At 36.2% G+C, this 20,645-nt stretch overlaps 1 protein-coding gene across 3 annotated transcripts in view; it reads right to left on the reverse strand.

The window, feature by feature from the left end:
• KIF3A (kinesin family member 3A) overlaps positions 1–20,645 on the reverse strand; it is a 68,674-nt gene that overhangs the window by 19,915 nt on the left and 28,114 nt on the right. For 2 of the 3 annotated variants that reach the window (XM_072400855.1, XM_072400854.1), the window contains 5 exons: positions 19,860–20,034; positions 18,024–18,122; positions 5,060–5,216; positions 3,332–3,512; positions 2,846–2,956 (listed from right to left, as the gene is read on the reverse strand). In XM_072400855.1, coding sequence (XP_072256956.1) covers positions 2,846–2,956; positions 3,332–3,512; positions 5,060–5,216; positions 18,024–18,122; positions 19,860–20,034 — 723 coding nt within the window. Of the gene's footprint in view, positions 1–2,845; positions 2,957–3,331; positions 3,513–5,059; positions 5,217–12,511; positions 12,577–18,019; positions 18,123–19,859; positions 20,035–20,645 lie in introns of all 3 variants that reach the window. The other variant, XM_072400857.1, reaches the window with a different exon arrangement.

Consider the following 20,645-nt stretch of genomic DNA (forward strand, 5'->3'; position numbering starts at 1 on the left):
GTGTGGAGGAAGTATTGGTTCATCAGGAACTGTGTGGACATTCCAAGTAGGGATTACTACAAAAGACATAAGTCCATCAAGTTCAACCACTAGGGAAATAAACATATCTTAGATATAAAACCCTGTAAGACAGTTGATCCAGAGGAAGGCAAAAAAAAAAACCCTGGGTACAATTTGCTTCAACAGGAGAAAAAAATTCCTTCCTGATTCCATGAGGCAACTGGATGTTTTATTTTAAAGCCTTAATACCCAGTTATATTCTGTGCTTGTAGAAACACATCCAGCTTTTTCTTAAAACAATCTATAGTAGTTGCTGAAAATTCTTCCTGAGGGAGCCGATTCCACATTTTTACAGACCTTACAGTGAAGAATCCCTTCCTTATCCGGAGATTAAACTTCTTTTCCTCCAGATGGAAAGAGTGCCCTCTTGTTCTTCGTAATGATCTCAAAGTGAATAATGGGGAAGAGAGTTCTCTATATGGACCGTTTATATATTTATACAGGGTGATCACATGCCCCCTTAAATGTCTCTTCTCAAAGAGAATAGATTCAGTTCAGCTAATCTCTCCTCATAGCTGAGCTCCTCCATTCCTTTTATTAATTTAGTTGCCCTTCACTGCACTCCCTCCAATTCAACAATGTCCTTTTTGTGAATTGATGCCCAAAACTAGACTCCATATTCCAGATGTGGTCTGACCAATGCTTTGTACAGGGGCAGGATAATGTCTCCATCTCTGCAATTTATTCCTCTTTTAATACAAATTAAGAAAGTACTTTACTAGCTTTATATATTGCAGCTTGGCATTGCATGCTGTTATTAGGTCTATGATCTACCAGAATCCCCCAGATCCTTTTACATTTCTGACTCCCCCAAATGTATTCCCCCTAGACAGTATGAAACATGCATGTTGTTAGCTCCCAAGTGCACAATTTTACATTTATCTCTATTAAATTTCATTTGCCACTTAGCTGCCCAATCAAACAGTACATCCAGGTCTGCTGATAGATTATAGACATCCTGCATGGACATAATTCCATTACATAATTTGGTGTCATCTGCAAACCCAGAAATGGTATTTTTTCCCAAACTCTATATCATTTATAAAGATGGTAAACAGTAAAGGTCCCAACACTGAACCCTGGGGTACACCACTAATAACCTTAGACCATTCAGAGTATGAATCATTAATTACAACTCTCTGGATGCGATCTTTAAGCCAGTTCTCTATACATTTACAGATTTGACTTTTCTAAACCTATCAAATCTGACTTGCATAATATCTGTCTGTGGGGTACAGTGTCAAATGCTTTAGCAAAGTCCAAGTACACTATATCAACTGCTATTCCACTGTATACCTGTTTACTTACTTCCTCATAAAAAGAGTAAATTTTTTTGACAACTTCTGTCTGTCTTGAAGCCATGCTGACTATCACTTATAAGATAATTTTCTAGCACAAACTCCTCTATGTGGTTCTTTATCAAACTCTCTAAGACCTTTCCAACTATGGACATTAAACTAACGTGTCTGTAGTTTCCTGGCAATGACTTTGCACCCTTTTTGAAGATAGGAACTACATTGGCCTTACGCTAATCCATCAATACCTTGCCAGCTTTTCTTTATCCCCAGTTACTAACCCAGCAACATCCTTTAAGGGGCCTAAATGCTCAGATCTGATCTTTTTGCTATTAATATATTTGAAATGTTTGTGGGGGTTTGCCTTACTTTCCTTTGCAATCTGTCTTTCATTTTTGAAGTTTTGCACATTTATCCCCTTTTTACATCTTTTGTTATATTCTTTATAGGTTTCAAATGATGAAGGTTATCCTTCATTTTTATTTTTTTGGAATGCCCTTTTCTTGTTCCCTATTGTTTTTTTAACATCAGCTGTATGTAACATATGTTTAGGAGGCTAAAATTAAAACCTATTAGCCATTGGAATATATTTTTCAGTTTTATTTTGTGGAACAGACTTGAAACATTCCCATTTCTGTGCTGTGTTCTTTGAGGACAATATTGTCTCCCAGTCTAAATCACAGAGAGCCGCCCTTAATAATGGAAAATTTGCTCTCTTAATGTAAATGTTTTTATCTTTCCTGTTTTTGCTTCCTGTTTACAGCTTACAATAAATGAAATCATAATATGGTCACTGCTACCCAAATTCTCTTTTATTTGCACATGTGTTATAGGCTCTGCATTGTTAGAAAGAACTAGGTCCAGCAGAGTATCATTTCTAGTTGGGGCTTCTATAAACTTCTATAAACTGCTGCTTTTTCTATGTGTGCTAGTAGTAAATTTTCTATTTGTTCCTTTAGCACTGGGGGGCCCCATAGCAGACTCCAATAATTAATTGTGTGTTATTAAACCCCACATTCAACTCCACCCATAATGCCTCAACCTCATCCCTTGTTCCATCCGCAATTTCTTCTTTCACGATGCAACAATTACTGACAATATATGATGACAGGATGTCACATTCTAAAACATCCTATGCAAGTCTAAACATTGCATAAAGCCAAATTCAGTTCAACATGATGAAAAATTTAATTAATGGATATTTATAGGGAGTTTTCAAGGTTTTTTATTATACTGTTCAATAATTCCCATTCCATAGCTAGAAAGATTAACACAGACACCACAAAAAAAAAAAAAATATAACACAGACACAAAGGTTAACACAAAACACCTCTAAATCGCTCCAATAGGGTCACAAAGAAAATACCATTATATGTGCATAACCTGATTGCCATTAACCCCAAATATTTAGGTAGAATGCTTTAAGCTTGTAAGCACATACATGATCAAATAAATATTATGCCTAATAAGGTATGTTTAGTAAAACAAACCTCAGACTTGGCTGCCATCAGCATTGTCCACACTTTTTTCAACTTTTTGGTTTTACCCTGGGCCTCCTCCTGTAAGCTTGTATACTTTTCTTCAATATCCAAGCGTTCTTGCTTTATGACATAAAACAAAAGGTTAATAAACAACAAGCAGCCAGCACAATATGAACATTTACTATGTACAATAAGAAAAAAAAAAAAAAAAATAGGTGCACAATCTAATTTTAGTTTAGGGGCTCTGTAGGCATGGTCATCAATTTTCATCTACCAAATGTTCTTCAAAAAGAAATAAACATACAAAAAAAATAATTAATTACTTTTGTTTATGGTTTCTTGTATTTTCACTAAAAATAAGTACATTTTATGCACTAGATAATTCTACAACAACCTGATGTCTCCTACCAAGGTTGCCTGCCTGGCATTACACATCTTCAGGAAAGTGATAGTTATTTTAGCCCTGGGGTTTTAAATTATAAATATGTAACAAACCTCCTTCTCCTCTAATTCCTTGCGAAGCTTTTCTGCCCTCCTTCTACGTTCTTCAAGTTCAGCATTTGACTCTTCTAAAAGCCGTTCTTGTTCTTCTGCTTTGGCCAGTAAATCTACCCCACCAACAATTACCTTCTTCTCCAAAGCAGAAAGCTTCTCCAGCAGGGACTGGTGTTCTTGTCTTAAAAGAATAAAATAATATATTTTCCTTAATACCTTTTTTCATTTTAGGAAAAACTATTATTCGCCCAAAACTTCATTATATTCTAAAACATCATGGGATATTCGCAATTACATGATCAATTGATAAAATAGAAGTTTGGGGTTACAATCAGTTGGTTTAGAATACTTTTAACAAATACCCTCGGGACACCAAATTCTAAGAAAGTTTTGACTGACTTGGACATTTATTTTTTAATGCAACAATATGCTTGTTATGAGATAAAAAAAATGTATCAATAGTTACAAGTATAGAAATTTTGGCACGATAGGAAACCTGCTGATGATCTTTTTCTAAAAAAAATCGAACTGCCTTACTGTCCCTAAACAAGAATACAGAAAATCAAATTATATTACGATCACAAACCCTTACATGCACACTTGTTAAGTCATAAAGAAAAACAAAAATTAGGCTAAAATTAATAAATGATAATCCTGAGAGTCCATTGGTCTCCTTTCCACAGAGCGACAATGCTAAGTCTGTAGTCTTTTAACTGCATAGTTGTCTCCCCGAGAGGCTGTATAGCCTACACAGATGCTAATTGAGTATGCAGAGGAGTAGGGTTATCAGTAGTATTGTTACCACTGATATCCAATAGGGAGACCTAGAACTTGAGAAGAGGCATCCACTTGGATCCTGCCTCTAAGCTCCCGGTAAAGATCTCAAAAGCCTGTTATGAGTTATGACAGAGGAAAAAAGAAAAAAAAACACGGAGGAATGTTTATAAGGAGGAAAATTGACCTTTATGCTTGGACTAGCCTGGGCTGGCGATAAACTTGTTAAAAAAAATGTCAGCCCCCTGAACAAAAGTTGCCAGATACGGGGTCACAAGCATAAAATCCTAACAACAATCAGGGATATTTTCACATTGAGGCTATTTCAAGACCAGGGTCCCCAAACTGAGTTTGCATGTTCGGGACCTCTGGGGGCCACTTCCATGGAACCTGGCCATGTAGCAGTAAGAACATGTACCCCTTGTCTATCTATCACATGAACTGCATTTCTCAGATAGTATCCATTGCAGAGCTACTGGGGTACAAAGAAGGTTAGTGGCCCCCTATAACTGACAAGATACATTTTATGGTGTAGTTTCTGCTCTTTAATACAGGAATGGTGAGCGGGGAGCAATAAATGACCGGCCAGCACTGTATGATAGCTTTAATTTTGTATCTTTCATTAATAAAATACTGCATTATTAAAATGAGCATCAAATAGTTTTGTATCTTTTATTAATAAAATGCTGCATTTTTAAAATGAGCATCAAATAGTGAGTGCAGAAATTCTTGATTTGTCATTTCTTTATTTGGTGCATGTTTGTTACGGTAACTAGAAACTTTTCAATTAGATTTTATTTTAAATTAAAACTATTCTAGTTTTAAACACATCTTTAATGTTTGTTTGCATTGTGGCTCGCACGTTTTATCTCAATGTCAACAGAGGCCCGCAGATGAAAAAAGGCTGGGCACCATTGCCCTATGTATGACATACATTTCATTAGTGTTACTCACTGAGCTTTTAGCAGGTCCTTTTCTCTTTTTTCAAGTTCCGCTCTTGCTTTATTCCTTTCTTCTTCCTCCATATCAAGTTTTGCTTCAAGAGCCCTCCTTTCTTCATCAATACGAGCTTGCATCTCTGCCATTTTATCAGGGGAAACCTTCTTCTTGCCTAGAAATACACGACGGCCAATGAACATGCTACGGAATTAAACAAACCCCTATACGGAAGATTCCAAACACTAGAATACAAAGTTTCTATTTGAATGTTCTCACATTTGATACAAAGTTATACTAACAACTCAATATACATGCCAAAAGCTATTAGTGCACAGTATGTTAGCCATTAGGAATGCCAATCTGATCATTTCACTTTCACTTTTTTTTTTTTTTTTAGAAAGCCCTGTATGGTCAAGATTGAATATTTGCTGTAAGTTTAAAGTATATTAATAAAACAAAACAAAACATATAACTATACTAGATATTGACTTTGTTTTCAACACTTTAGAAATTCTTTACCAAGAGCAAGATAACCCCCCTTGTCATCCAGCAGGCTTTAAATAGTCTTTGTGTATGAAAAGTTTGCGACTGCTAACGGCTTAAAAATAAAATCTATGTGATAAGCACCCACATTTATAAATACGGCAAAAGTTTTTTTTTGTCAAGCAAGGCGATATGAAATGAGTAGACTATTCAGTTATAGCAGTTAAGGGTTTACTTGCCTGCATACATTTAAAGTGTTTTACATATAAATAACTAAAGCATGAATTCAAAAAACACCCTTATAAAAAAGCACTTGGCTTAACTAATGCAATGTGAAATAAGCAGTTCAGTGCCTGCAACGATAATGACAGATCACCATATGACTTAAAAAAACTCAAACCCATCACACCAACCTGTGTATTCTTGTATTAGGAAGCAGTAGCAATTAAACCACAGGTAAGCAGCAGTGAAGAGAGAAAAAAAAAAAACATGGATGTTATATTACACTGAAAAAAAATATAAACCTGGTCACACTCTGATTTTGCTGAATCAAGCCGAGACTTTGTGTGCAGTATATTAGTGTAATGAAATAATGCATTTTAAAACCTGTTTTTGCAATATGTAGAGAATCACATATAAGTAACATGCAGTTTTAACAAGAATTGTTAATTTGGTAAGTACAGTACCCCATAACAAACTGTTGTTTTCAGAAGGATACACAATGGATCATATTTAGATACTAGCAGTTACTAAATAGGAAGAATAAGAAGCATTTACCAAATAAAGGCTTGTTTCAATGGACAGCAGTTAATGCCGTTGTTTTTTTAGCACCTGACAGCCCAAAACCTGACACCAATGCCTTTGAAATTCTGTTGGAAAGGTTTTTATTGGGTGTTTTCAGGCACATGTGGTTTGTCATTTTGAGATGATTCATGTAGCATCTTATGATTGGTTGTTTGGTTCTGTCAACTGCATCCATAGAGGGGAATGCATTTCAAATCCCTACTTAGGGTCTGAAAAGCACTTCTGAAGTGGTTGAGAGGCATTTCTGAAGTAATGGATGGGCAGAATATTATATGCTCCTGCTTCCAATTGCAACTTTTAAACAACACTCTTCTAGTAGTTTTTTTTTTTTAAAGTTCCATAAACACTTGTGAGTCACTTTTAAGAACTGCATACAGTCAAGTTTAGCAGCTGATTTTAGGTACATGGAAAGTAGTAACTGCATTGCAACTCTACAGCGCAAATAACACAAAAAACAATGGTACAATAATTCATCAAAAAAAAAAAAAAAACGGGAAATGCACTGGGACTACAGTATATATTATTGCTATTTTCAAAATACCTTTTAAGACCGATTTATATAGCAAATGTAGGTAAATTAAGCTCAGAATATTAAAAAAGAACACATCAGAGGAACTTATGATTGCCCTATCTATATTGTATATTGCCTATCTATATTATGTACTCTTCACTTCTCAAAGATACAGGTTGTTTGGTACTGACCCTAATGATTTTAGTTGAGTGAGGATGGTACAGAAAAAAAAAAAAGTTTATTTTTAGTTTTTTAGCCATTGAAAAAATAAGTCTAATAAGTTCAACCACTAGGGAAATAAACAAATCCCAGATATAAAACCCTGTAAGACATAGTTGGCCAGAGGAAGAAAAAAGCCCTGGTACAATTTGCTTCAACAGGGGGAAAAATTCCTTCCTGATTCTATGAGGCAACCAGATGTTCCCTGGATCAACAGTCTCTGTTATCTTTATTTTAAATCCTTAATACCCAGTTATATTCTGCGCTTCTAGAAAAGCATCCAGCTTTTTCCTGAAGCAATCTATAGTAGTTGCTGAAACTACTTCCTGAGGGAGCCAGGTCCTTATTTTTACAGACCTTACAGTGAAGAATCGCTTCTTTATAGAGAGCCTAAACTTATTTTTCCTCCAGACACAAAGAGTGCCCTTTTGTTCTTTGTAATAAGCATTTGAATATAGTAGTGGTGAATATTATATATTATTATATATATATAGTAGTGAATATTTGGAAAGAGTTCTCCATACGGACCAAACACCAAACATATACATACATACATACATACATACATACACATACATATACAGGATGATCATACCCCCCCCCTTAAACGTCTCTTCTCAAGGGAGAATAAATTCCGTTCAGCTAATGTCTCCTCATAGCTGGGCTCCACCATTCCTTTTTTTTTTTTTTTTTTTTTTTTAAGTTTAGTTACCCTTCTCTGCACTCTCTCCAATTTCACAATGTCCTTTTTGTGAATTGGTGCCCAATACTAGACTGCATATTCCTGATGTGTTCTGAGCAATGCTATAGGGGGACAGGGAAAGGATTATGTCTCCATCTCTGCAGTCTATTCCTCTTTTAAAACAAGAAAGTACTTTACTAGCTTTAGATATTGCAGCTTAGCATTGCATGTTGTTATTAGGTCTATAATCTACCAGAACCCCCAGATTCTTTTCCATTTCTGACTCCCCCAAATATATTCCCCTTAGACAGTATGAAGCATGCATACTGAATATGTTTTACATTTATCTATATTAAATGCCATTTGCCACTGGGCTGCCTAATCAAACAGTACATCCAGGTCTGTTGTAGATTTTAAACATCCTGTATGGACCTTATCCCACATAGTTTGGTGTCATCTGCAAACACAGAAAATGTACTTTTAATCCCAAACTCTATATCTTTTTCAAAGATGTTAAACAGTAAAGGTCCCAAAACTGAACCCTGGGGTACACCACTAATAACCTTAGACAATTCAGATAATTAATCTATACTTACAACTCTCTGAATGCGGTCTTTATGCCAGTTGTCTATCTATTTACAGATTGACTTCTCTAAACCTATTGACCCTAAGTTGCATATTAACCGTCTTGGGGTATTGTGTCAAATGTTTTAGCAAAGTACAAGTACACTATATCAACTGCTATTCCACGGGATACATGTTTACTTACTTCCTCATGAAAAGAAAGTAAATTTGCCTGACAATAAATTTTACTTTACTTTCTTGAAGCCATGCTGACTATGACTTATAATTATATTTTATAGCAGAAACTCCTCCATGTGGTCAAACTCTCTAGGACCTTTTCAACTATGGACGTTAAACTGACCGGTCTGTAGTTACCTGGTAATGACTTTGCTCCCTTTTTGAAGCTAGGAACCACATTGGCCTTACGCCAATCCATTGGCACCATGTCAGTGTCTAAAGAGTCCCTACAAATATTGGCTTTAAAATAACCTAGCTCAGCTCTTTGAGGACATGTGGATGTAATCCATCGGGTCCTGGTGCTTTGTCAACCTTATTTTGCCCAACTGTTTCTCAGTCATATCAATTGTGAGCCATTGTGACTCATTTAAAGTAGTGACATTGCTAATATGAAAAAAAGGGGCTTACATGCTCAGATCTGATCTTTTTTGCTATTATTATATTAAAAAAAATAGGGGTTTGCCCTACTTTCCTTTTCAATATATCTTTGATTTTGAAGTTTTGCATTTACCTCCTTTTTACATCTTTTGTAATATTCTTTATAGTTTTCAAATGATGAAGGTGATCCTTATTTTTATATTTTTGAAAATGCCCTTTTCTTGTTCCTTATGGCTTTTTTAACATCAGCTGTGAGCCACATAGGTTTTAATTTTAGCCTCTCAAACGTATTACCTATTGGAATATATTGTTCATTGTGCTTTTGTAGAGCAGACTTGAAACATTCCCATTTCTGTTCTGTGTTCTTTAAAGACAATATTGTCTCCCTTATTGTATCATCTAAAATGCATTTTAAGGTTTACCCCCAGTCTTATTGCACATATGGGGGTCTATTTCTAAGTACTGAATCTGACATACATTCAAACATTTTCTGGTGGAGAATTTTCCAGGTCCATGTAATTAAAAAGTAATAATTTCTTCACCAGGGAAGGTTTCAGTGAATGTCAGATTTAATAAATATTAAATAACTTTATAAATAGACCCCAAAGACTAGTAGCGTATGTCTGAATTAGTCCCCTTATAAATGCGTAAGTACGGAAGAAAAAACTGTTGAATTGCCAGTATGCTCCTAACAATGTAGCTGGCTACTCTTTTGCAATGAAATATTTTACAAAAGTATATTGTACTGCTGGCCTACAGAACACTTACCACTATTGTGTAAATGAAAGGTAAAGGGTGTTCTGTAGTTCAGTTAGAGATAACTGGGAAGGACTGTCAGCAATAGCAGAACAAAAAAAAAAATGGTAAAACAAATGTATTACAAATATGTACTTTTTTGTCCTTTTACACTCTAAAGCTGAATTCTAGACAGTTACAACACTATTTATTACAGTTGTGTAGTCATTTAAAACCCCTAAAGATAATATTGTATACATGCAAGTGGACTCTGACTCCCACAAACAGACAAACAAATATTCTTCAAAAAACATATCTGTAAAAAAAAAAAAAAAAAAAAAAAAAAAAAAATACTTTTGCACCAATACACATCTATAAATGCTAAAACACATTTCAGTTGATAAAGACAATGTTATATATATATATATGTTTATGGTCCTCAATTAAAGTCTATATAGATAGGTCCATGTTGGAAGGGCCAAGATGACTTCTTAAAAGCCGGTCCACTCAAGCCCTAAAGAGTGCAGGCAGAGTTTCTCAGCTAGGGTTGCTTCAGAGGTCTCTAGGAATTGCTGTAACAATGAGCAATTTGTGCATCTCTGGTCAGTTTAATAGATACCAATGCTCTTTTTGGCTATCAGTAAGGGAGACATTCTTCCCACTGGCTAACCATATCTGAGGCATTGTCCCCACTGATCACGATTCTAATATACTGTGAACTGTGTATAAAGTAATTGTAGAAGGGATTCCCTGAAAACCTGAAAGTTAAGCTACGTACACACGGCAGATTTTTATCGCCCGATAATCGGCATCGGCCAATTATCGGGCGAAAATCTTCCGTGTGTACAGTCGGTGTCGTCCATCGTCCGGACGACCGACCTGCCGGATCCACGGACGATGGACGACAGCCGATCGTAATGAAAGGGAAGGGGAGAGCGCGCAGCAGGGTGCCGCTCCGTCGCTCTCCCCCCTCCCCTCTCCATAGACCATGAACGGTGCTGTATGTACAGCATCGTTCATGCATCTTGCAGCCCCTTGTCGTTGGAAAGGATCGTGAAAGATCCTTTCCAACGACAAAAATTGCAAGTGTGTACGCAGCTTTATTCAGGGGTTCCTCCATAGTTCTCCCCAGAGGGTTTTAGCCAGTTGCTCCGACCAGCTGCTGTGAATACCTCGCCCACCTCTTCGTCGGCAGCTCTATTCCTCTGCACGGATCTCAGTGAGGCTGCTCTGTGATCACCTGTCATCCGTTCAGAGGATTGCTGCTGCTGATGAGAGGTGAGCACACAGTTCAGCCTTCATGTGAATGAGACACAGGCACCCCCCCCCCCATCTGATAGCACGAGCTGGAATTTCTATTAAAAAAAAAAAAAGAAAAAAAAGCTGCCTGTGAAATGTATCCACTGCTAGAGCTGTATGTGAAGTCTACATGTTGTTCTGCATCCTCACAGCTTCTTGTGTACAAACCCCCATATCTCCTAATATGTATGTCACAATGACTTGTACTTTTCAGGGTGCACAGGGGACCCTCATAGATACTAACTACTACAATTGCAGCCTCCCAGCTTTAAAGAATTTCAAGATATATTTCAATGAAACAATAAGAGGTTACTGGATACCCATTGCATAAACAACTGGGAGCACTAAATTTGCCGTCTTTTGCCACACCCCCTTTTTGACCGCCCGGCTACAGCTTCCCACCACCCGGCTGAAAAAAAAATTTCTGGGAGGAACACTGTTCCTCTATGTTGAAAATGTTTTCAAAGGCTAGTTTAAATCTGAACTTTAATTACCAATTTACTAAACTAAAGGGTTTTCAATTTTTGCTTACAAAACAAATAGAAAATGTCAAAACCAATCAATATCTCCTTCAATTTCATCTGTTTTACAGTTTACCAGCTTATTCTTTTCTGAAAACTCACCTAATTTCTTTTCTCTTCCTCCATACCCCAAATACTTCTCAGTGCCTTTTCCAAAATGTCCTTTCTCAAGACTCCGTCCCATCTTGTTCACCCATTTTTTGTCTCTCCACACCCAAACCCAAATCGTTTGTTCATCGTCTCCACTACTTAGCACATCAGCCCCTCATCAGTCCACCTGTATTTTTTGAAGCCTTGAGGTAATTGCACAGACTTTTGAATGATAACTGATTTAGTTGAAAGCAATATTAGAATAATATGTTTATCATATGTTACTTTAAGTTTCATATTCTCATACATAGGTAGGTGTGATGAGAAAATGTAAGGTCAATTTATGAGTTACCAAAGTAATGGAGAAAAAAGGATTAGGTAAAAAGTGCAACTGAAGTGGATTAAACGAGGGATAACAGGAAGATAGTAAGAGAGGCAAGAGCGTATAAAGAGACAAACGTTCAAAGAAGAGACAATTGGGGTTTAGGAGTACAAATTTAACTTGTAATTCTTTTGAATGATGAAGCATGGGAGTGTGTGAGAAACAACATAATGCTTACATTTTAAAAAGCTAAACATTTGGATCAGCTTGCATTTAGGGTTAGTGTATTTTTATATGCTTTACCATTGCCAGTGAGGTAAATCAATACATTATGCTTCACCACACATTTTATTGTAATTATAGAGCAGCAAAACCACAAATGGCAAGTAAATTATTGTTTCTTCAGAAAAAGCTATATAGGGCAAGGTATATGATCAACGGTGCAACAAATTCCAAGGCAGAGCATTTGTCAAGTGTAAAACAAAGTAACTGCAGTAAACATGAAAGCATGCATTGGGGTTTAACCATTTATACTATACTGTTTCAATAGCAAGTAGCAGGTCAGCAAAAAAGGGGGGATTACAGAGCACGTTCAAGGGTTAGCTCAGGAGCTGCCACTCACTAGGTAAGTTCCTATTCACTGGTCTCTCTGTCACTGTGGAGTCTGAGCTGCTACTGCCTGAAAAGAAAGGAACATGGCCCCAAAAGACATAATAGAACACAATTTATGACAAAAGTAAGCACAGAAGTGCACAGAATACTAGATCTGCACAGATTTAAACAAAATACAAAAACCCCTTTACTGGAAAGCAGAAAAAAGGTATAAGAAAAAAAAATGCTTAGCTGCCCAAAGAAAAATCAGGGCAAAGGCAAACAATATACACCAGATTACATTTTTAGGAACCCCCAGAAAAAAGAAAAAAAAAATTTAGGGGGATACACAGGGGATTTTTATTTTACCAGTCGTCACCTACCCTAGCTACTGGTTCACATTTAGCACAATGAACCAAGTTTTGGGTAACGGATTGCTTCTACATGCTACAATCCACACTGCTAAGGATTTTTGTTTTGTAAGGATTAGTAGCTAGGTAATCACAGGAAATGATGCCGGTACAAAAAATTATCTCTTTGTGCCTAACCTTGTAACAGTGACAGCTTACCCACAATACTTCCCCCATTCAATGTAGCCAGTCTAGATTGTGTCCGTGTCCTCTGTGCAATACAACCTCTTTTACCCAGAAGAAAAACTTCATTTTCAGAATCACAACAACCCCCAATGTGTGTGATTTCTGGATCTGAATAAAATCCTTGATTAATCACTGTGAATTATGATACTGTCACGACTTCTAGATAATTACCCTTTCATAGCTACCTCTATATTTATTTAACCAGTGCGGTACTTCCTTTAGCCTCATCTGAGATTTCCACTGCTGATTAAATATAGTGGTAATTTATAATAAATTGAATGACTAATTTTGTGTTTGAATATTTTCTAGAGGTTTTTGTCTACAATATTATTAACAACAATATTTCATTTTTTTAACAAAACTATCATGTAATATGTCCCTCTAATGCTTGGCATAAATTTAAAAAAATGCATTAAGGACTGCCCATAAAAATGACTGAACTGTGGGAACTGAATGTTTGACAATGCAAAACACAGGACTATATTTACTACGCAATGAACGTATGTAAAGGAGCTATTTTAAAAACAATATATTTTCCGCCATGTGTCTAAATATGTAGCACAACTCTGCTCCCAGTCAAACTGGCAACACAATTATGATTAGCCACACATATATACTGTATACATCCTTTGCAACTAAGGCACACCAACACAACCATATAGATTATAAAAATGTCAAACGAAATAATGGGCGCTGAATGTTTTTTTGTTACACTAGGTCCTGGGTTTAATTATCAAAATGGCCACAACCCTAATGTGGTTTCTATGTTCTTTAGGTTTCCCCCTAGTAACTTACAATCCAAAAATTTACAAACAAGAAAAAAAATTGGAATTCATAATATTGATAGGATATTGATATTAAACTAAAAGCAGCACATGATGGAAATATTAAGATAATAATAGTAAGAAATAATAGCACTTACTAGTGGCACAGAACCAGTAAAAAAAAAAAAAAATAAAAAAACCTTAAGAGACAAAAATTTTCTTAGATTAATCGATTTACACTGAAAAAGAAAAGATATTATTAGCAGAGCAGTGTGGTTTTATTAAAACTGAAACTCCTGTAACACGATAAATTTTTGATGAGATGAAAGAGATATTGTGCAGAATTTTCACACCTAGTGGTGGTGTCCATATGTCTCTACAAACATTAATATAGGTATACAATACAAACTTTAATATATAATATGTAAATTGCCTGCAAAAAAATTGTGTAACAATTTCTTCAAATTGGGCAGATATGTTAATAAATAACATTGTATCAAACTGTTTTATGTATTTTTCTGTGAGGTTGTCATTTAAAAGCCTACTCTGTTACATCTGTGGTGGAAAAGTTGTAACATAGCAACATGAGATTTCATAAAGTAGAACTGAACTGATTAAGAAGGATAAATATATCAACAAAACTATAAAAAAAAAAAAAGTGGCTTTGGACTAATAAAACCAAATAGAAAGCCTTACTGGCCACGTCCGCGATTAAGGGAAGTGGCAGTTCTATTTAAGAAATTTTAGGTTTTACTGGAAAAGATACACCCTTCTATTCATGCAACATTGTATCAACTAACCACTAAACCTAACAATTTAGAACAGTCTACAGTTACAAGGGTTGCTTATTTTACTCTAGTTTACACGAACCTTTTCTCCAGCCTTTAACCTGAGGCTTTAAAAGCCCATGTTTGAAATTCCAATGGGCTATTCTACACCAGGACGTTTCCTTGAGGCACGTTTATGAGCGCCATCTATAACACTCCTTGCAACGCTGAAAAAATTAAAACGCAGGGTTAGATCGGGAAACCTTGGGTAAACGCTTCCATATATTTCACAGCGTTTTCCTGCTTTTATAAGCGCTTGTAAAGTCAACGCAGTAAAACCCCGGGAAAACACGTCACAGACAGTTTCCAGCGTTTTAAAGGCAAGCTTTAAAACGCTAATAAAAGTGCATAAAAACATCTATGTAGACCCGGTCTTAATGCTGCAAAAAAACAAAACAAAACAGAAATAAAAACTTTTTTTGTTTAAATCTCTAGTGAGTGCAACAGACACCTCCTTTCAGCAAGGTCCTGGGAAATGTTGAGTATCCCAAAACTAAAGAGAACCAGGAGGGTTTGGAATCATTGTGTTTGTAAACTTGTGGAGGGCTTCACTTTAATGGTCGGTGAATCTAAATGGAATTTTGACCAATAATGCAGAAAGCAGTGTCCAGCTAGCTCTGCTCTCTGACATTCCATGATGAAGTTAAAGATTAAGGTTCAAGAATAAAGTGATCAGTTATAACAGCTCATTTATATGTATCTCATCTGTATATTTTGTGGTTTGACTGGAGTTTCTATTCATATTTGTAAGAATCCTCAGTTTACATATCTCTTTAAATCCAAGGTCCATTGTGGTATGAAATTTGGGAACCAGAGGAAAACATCTACATCTACATCTGCCAGTTAAAGGCAACCCTTTTAAATATACCTCATGAGAACTGTCATGAGGTATATGAAAAGTGTCAGCATGATATATAACTATAATAGTAACTTTAGGTGACCATATCATGAGATGATTTGCAACTTAATATGATTACACAAGAACCAAACAATTTAAACGTAGATAAAAAGCTAGGAAATGGCTAGTAGTTAAGGCATAGTGCTGGTATATGTTGCTCTTCTTTTAAACAAAAAACTACATAACATACATACATGTTCCTAATATTTAGGAGATAAAACAAAAATGAAACACATATTCACTATATGTATGTATCTATGTATTTTTACAGGCAATATTTTTCTTCAAAAAGCACATGACCTGCAGTCATATGTTACATAACTGATTTTGTGAGCGTCAAGATTTATTTCATACTAAATTAATTACAAGCATTGCTATCTCCATTAATTATCTGCAGTATTCAGGGCTTCCATGTAACAATTTCAAAACAGCACATTCTTTTTTATTACATCCCTAAAAACAAAGGGCATTAAAAACCCTCTATATACAACACGACCATATTTTGTGTCTCCAATGGCTTTGTTTTTTTAACCCTGGAGTTAAAAAAATGGTTTTGCGGTAGTTATGTGAAGTGACTTGGGCAGACTGACTTATCTGTAGAAGGATCTTAGAAACCCTGAAATAAGTGGGATGGTGATCACATAGGAATGTTAAAAGCAAACTTAGTGTGCACTTTAATTTAAGGCAAAAAAAAAAAAAAAAAAAAAAAAAACTATGGCTAACAAACTAAAAGTAATCACTAGAGAAAACTACTACTACTTATAAAAAAAAAACACAATTCACAACATCCTAAGTGCTAGGTCTTATTTTCGGGGTAGGTCTTACTTTCGGGGAAACACGGTAGTAACTGTTAAATTTTTGTTCTTGATTTGAGTTCTTGCCAGCTCGTTATAAAAGTTGAATATGAAAAAAAACTTTAATCCAAAAAGGAATGGTTAAAAGTACATATGTATAAATTTCCAAAGGACCCCTGCAGACAATTTGTATGACATACAGTGAGTGAAAATTTCCATTGGAATTAGGAGGAAAAGTAGCAGACAGATGATGCTAATCTAACACACATAACACAGTAATTATTCATCAGCAAGAGTGACCACCTCTATTAAACTAATTTTTTTTTACAGTTTGCTGGTCTAAAGCATTCAAGTGTGTGTTAACACAATGCCAAGGAGGAAAGATATCAGGAAGTATCTTAGAGAAGTGTAAGGAAATGTAAGAAGTGGATTTTTGCTGAGTCTTGAAGGTAAATATTTTTGTGCTTTTGTTATGTTTTGTAGATGATTGAATTATGTCTGCTTCCCCCCTTTTTGCCTTGAAACTCTCCCCTTCCTCCTTTCGGCCATTTATCTGTTCTCCTGACATGAATATCCTGTTCCAAGAGAACCACAAGGACATTTGTCATGTCTGCTAGTTGTCTGTAGTCATGCAATCATGCCTTTGAACTGGTATATATACTGTGTGCAAACAATTACGTTTTGAGAGTGATTTAACTACATGCTTGAGTTGTGTGTATTACTCGGTCTCCCAGCGTCGCTGTAAACAGAAGTCATCAGAGAGAGGGACAGCTAATCGGGATCAGTATATTGCCTTAATAAGAAGCAATTGTTGCTGTCCATCAATCTGGAAAGAGTTTTAGTGTAATTCCTGAACAATCTGTAGTCCATCATTCTTCAGTGAGAAAGATTAATCACAAGTAAAAAAACATTCAAAACCAAAAAAAAAAAAACTGCTACATCTTCGTCTCTGCAGGCTTTTGCATGTTAAATGTTAAAAGTCATGACGGTACAATTAGAAAAAGAATGAAAGAGAATGACTTGTTTGTCAAAGTCCAAACCTCAACCCGATAGAAATGCTGTTGCGAGACCCCAAGGGAGATGAGAATGCCTGTAAATCTTAATGAACTAAAGCAATGTTGTAAAAAGGAATGGGACAAAATTCCTCTGATGCGAGAAATTTTTAATGATGTGAGAGACAGCTGCTACTAAAGATGGTTTTACAAGCTGATGACTTTTTTGACACTCAGTTTCTCCATTTTAGCACAATTTTTGTTATACACTAAACAACACTGTTGGAATAGTTTGTGTGTTTTACACCTAAGTTTAGATTTAAAATATTTTAGTACCTACTAAGGACCAGAAAAAAATGGTATTGTGTCCTGATATGTAAAACCGTAGAATTGAAAGTGGGTGTAATTTTTGTAACATGACTGTCTGTTATAAGAGGTTCCCTAACAAACCCTACAGTCAGAATCTTCATATCACATACAGAAAGGTTTATGTCACATCTCCTACAAATGTTGATTAATTCACAGCTGTCTGATTGTTAATGAACCAAAAAATCAGGAAATTTCACCCACATCAACTTAAAAATACTAAATAAACACAGGTAAAAAGACATAACTGAAAAAAGATCAGCAATGATGCTGCAGTTAGTCATGTTTTAAGCAAGGAGACCCTACCTCTTCGTCTTTTTTTCTTTTCTCCATCCTCTCCAATTTCTCCATCTTCATCATCTTCCTCATCTGATCCACTATCTTCAGAACCAGATATTTCTTCTCCTAACAAAATTGAACAGAATATACTAAGCTATGGACTATTACAGAGCACCTACATAATACAGTATGCAGTATGCATGTATGTGCTAGATCAGTGGTGTTTTCATTTGAGGGCCAATGTTGACATTGAGATAAAAGTCACTGGCACAATGCAAACAACACTAGAATAGTTTGTTTAAATTCAAAATAAATTGAAATGTTTCTAGTTACCGTAACGTACATGCATCAAATAAAAAAAAATTACAAATGAGGAATTTCTGCACATTTGATGCTCATTTTTATTAATGTGACATTTTATTAATGAAAGATAAAAAACTAAAGCTATCCTACAGTGCTAGCCAGTCATATATTGCTCCTCGCTCACCACTCCTGTATCAAGGAGAAGAAACTACACCATACAATAGGTCCTGACACTTATAGGGGGCCACTAACCTTCTTTGTACCCCAATAACTCTGCAATGGATACTTCCAGAGAAATGCAGTTCATGCGACAGATAGCCAAGGGGTACATGTTCTTACTTACTACATCTTCAGGTCTCTATCTCCCTGTTTATGAGAAATTAGGGTTCACAGAAGGTACGTGGCCAGATATGTGTGACTGGGTAGCACGGTGTAATAGCTATAGTTTTTCGTATATTGTGATGGTGTCGCAGCAATAAAGTTTTAGATAGCCACAAGAGTCCGCCATCTATCCCACTTTTTATTTTCTATACTGTTGAAGAAAAAATAGGGTTTACAGAAGGTAAGTGGCCAGCTATATGTGACAGGGTGGCACAGTATGACAGGTATAGTTTTTTGTACCTTGTGATGGTGCCATAGTGATGAAATTTTCTGCACTTGCAGTTACAGTTACCTTTTCCTACAGAGAAATTGGGGTTCATAGAGAGTAAGGGGACAGCAATGTATGACAGGGTAGCATAATAGCTCCCCATAATGTGAAAATATTCAATTGTTATTAGGATTTTATGCTTGTGACCACGTATCTTGCAATTTGTAGTGTTTAGGGGGCTAAAATTTAATTTAGTAACAGCTCTCATGGCCCCCCGTGTACCCCGAGTTTCACATTTCTGTGATAATCAGTGTGGAAGATATGAAGGGTAATACATGGGGATAATAACAGCTGCATGGACACAGACACAGCTCTCATGCTGCTGCCGAGATTATCCCACAGTACAAGGTGGGCGGTAAGCAGTCACAGCTGATTGCCGAGGTCTACAGTACACGCCCACTCCCAGGGAGCTAACACTGAGCATGCTCAGGAAGCTCCCTAACCTGGTAGTAAGATCTTATAGAGAAACATAGGAGATACGTACGCACCTTCCCCCGCAAAACAACGACCAGAAAAAACAGAGAGGGAATGAGGAGAGGGCCAAATCTGGCAGCTCCACGGGCGGGATGTGGCCCGCAAGCTGTAGGTTGGGCACCCTTGTGCTAGATAATTGTTTGGCTTGCTTACCAGTTATTATTCTATTTTCTTTAAATGTCTAATTCTGAGTCTTCTGCTTAAGAGATAGGAATAGAGGTCACCTAATGGCCTGAACTCACAGTTGAGTATATATGTGGAAGAAGAGGAGCATACATTTGTTTCACGTGAAAACAGTTGTAATATTTTTATGAATTACTGCCCAGATAATGACTGGTTTTCTTTAAAGACTTTCAAGAACAAACACATTTGAAAGCACATAATGAGAAGTCCATGTCTTGATCTCCTCAAACATATATAAATCAGTTGAACATTACCTTGCTCAAGTTTTTTTTTAAGTTCTTCAATTTCTTTCTGAAACTGGCGCAAAAGTGCATCTTTGGGATCTTCGTTAATTCTAGCTTTATTCTTGATATTTTTGGCCCTGTTTGCATAACGGAGAGTGCTGATCGTCTCATCATAATTGTAGTCTGCAGGACCTATGTTTGCACACTGTAAAGAATATATGGAATGAACATCAAAGGAAGCACTGGAAAGATTTCTCTAACTTTCTAACTTTTAATTGAAGAGATTATATATAGATAATATATAGGAATCCATGTATAGATGATGTGCCCCATCTTCAGTAAGTGTCTCAGAACTCCTAAAACAGGCTTTTGCAGTTTGTTGTTAAGGAATCCAGGCACAGAAGTTGCAAATACATACTATGTCAATTGAGAAAACAGCCTACTCTGCCTCTAAAATTATTGCATATTTAAATGTAACCTACAATGTTTTATGAGCTACACACATCACAACTATGTTTACATTCCACAACCACCTATAGGAGGAATTCTGTGAAGAGTTATTTGGGAGTTGGCTCCTGGTGAAATAGCTAGCTATCTGACTACCATGTGTGATTACCAATATCAACACATCCAAGCTAGTGTCCTAGAACAGTGGTCGCCAACCTTACGGACCTCACAGACCACTAAATCCATGGAATCTGGACCGCACAAGCGCAGGGAGCCGTGTGTGACTTAAAGGGGAAGAAACTTCCCCCAGAGTGATGCCATGATGCCAGAACCTGCCCGTTCTCCCATCACAGGCTCAGACCTTCTTGC

Source organism: Pyxicephalus adspersus, chromosome 2, assembly GCF_032062135.1.
Source record: "Pyxicephalus adspersus chromosome 2, UCB_Pads_2.0, whole genome shotgun sequence".
NCBI classification, from domain to species: Eukaryota; Metazoa; Chordata; class Amphibia; order Anura; family Pyxicephalidae; genus Pyxicephalus; species Pyxicephalus adspersus.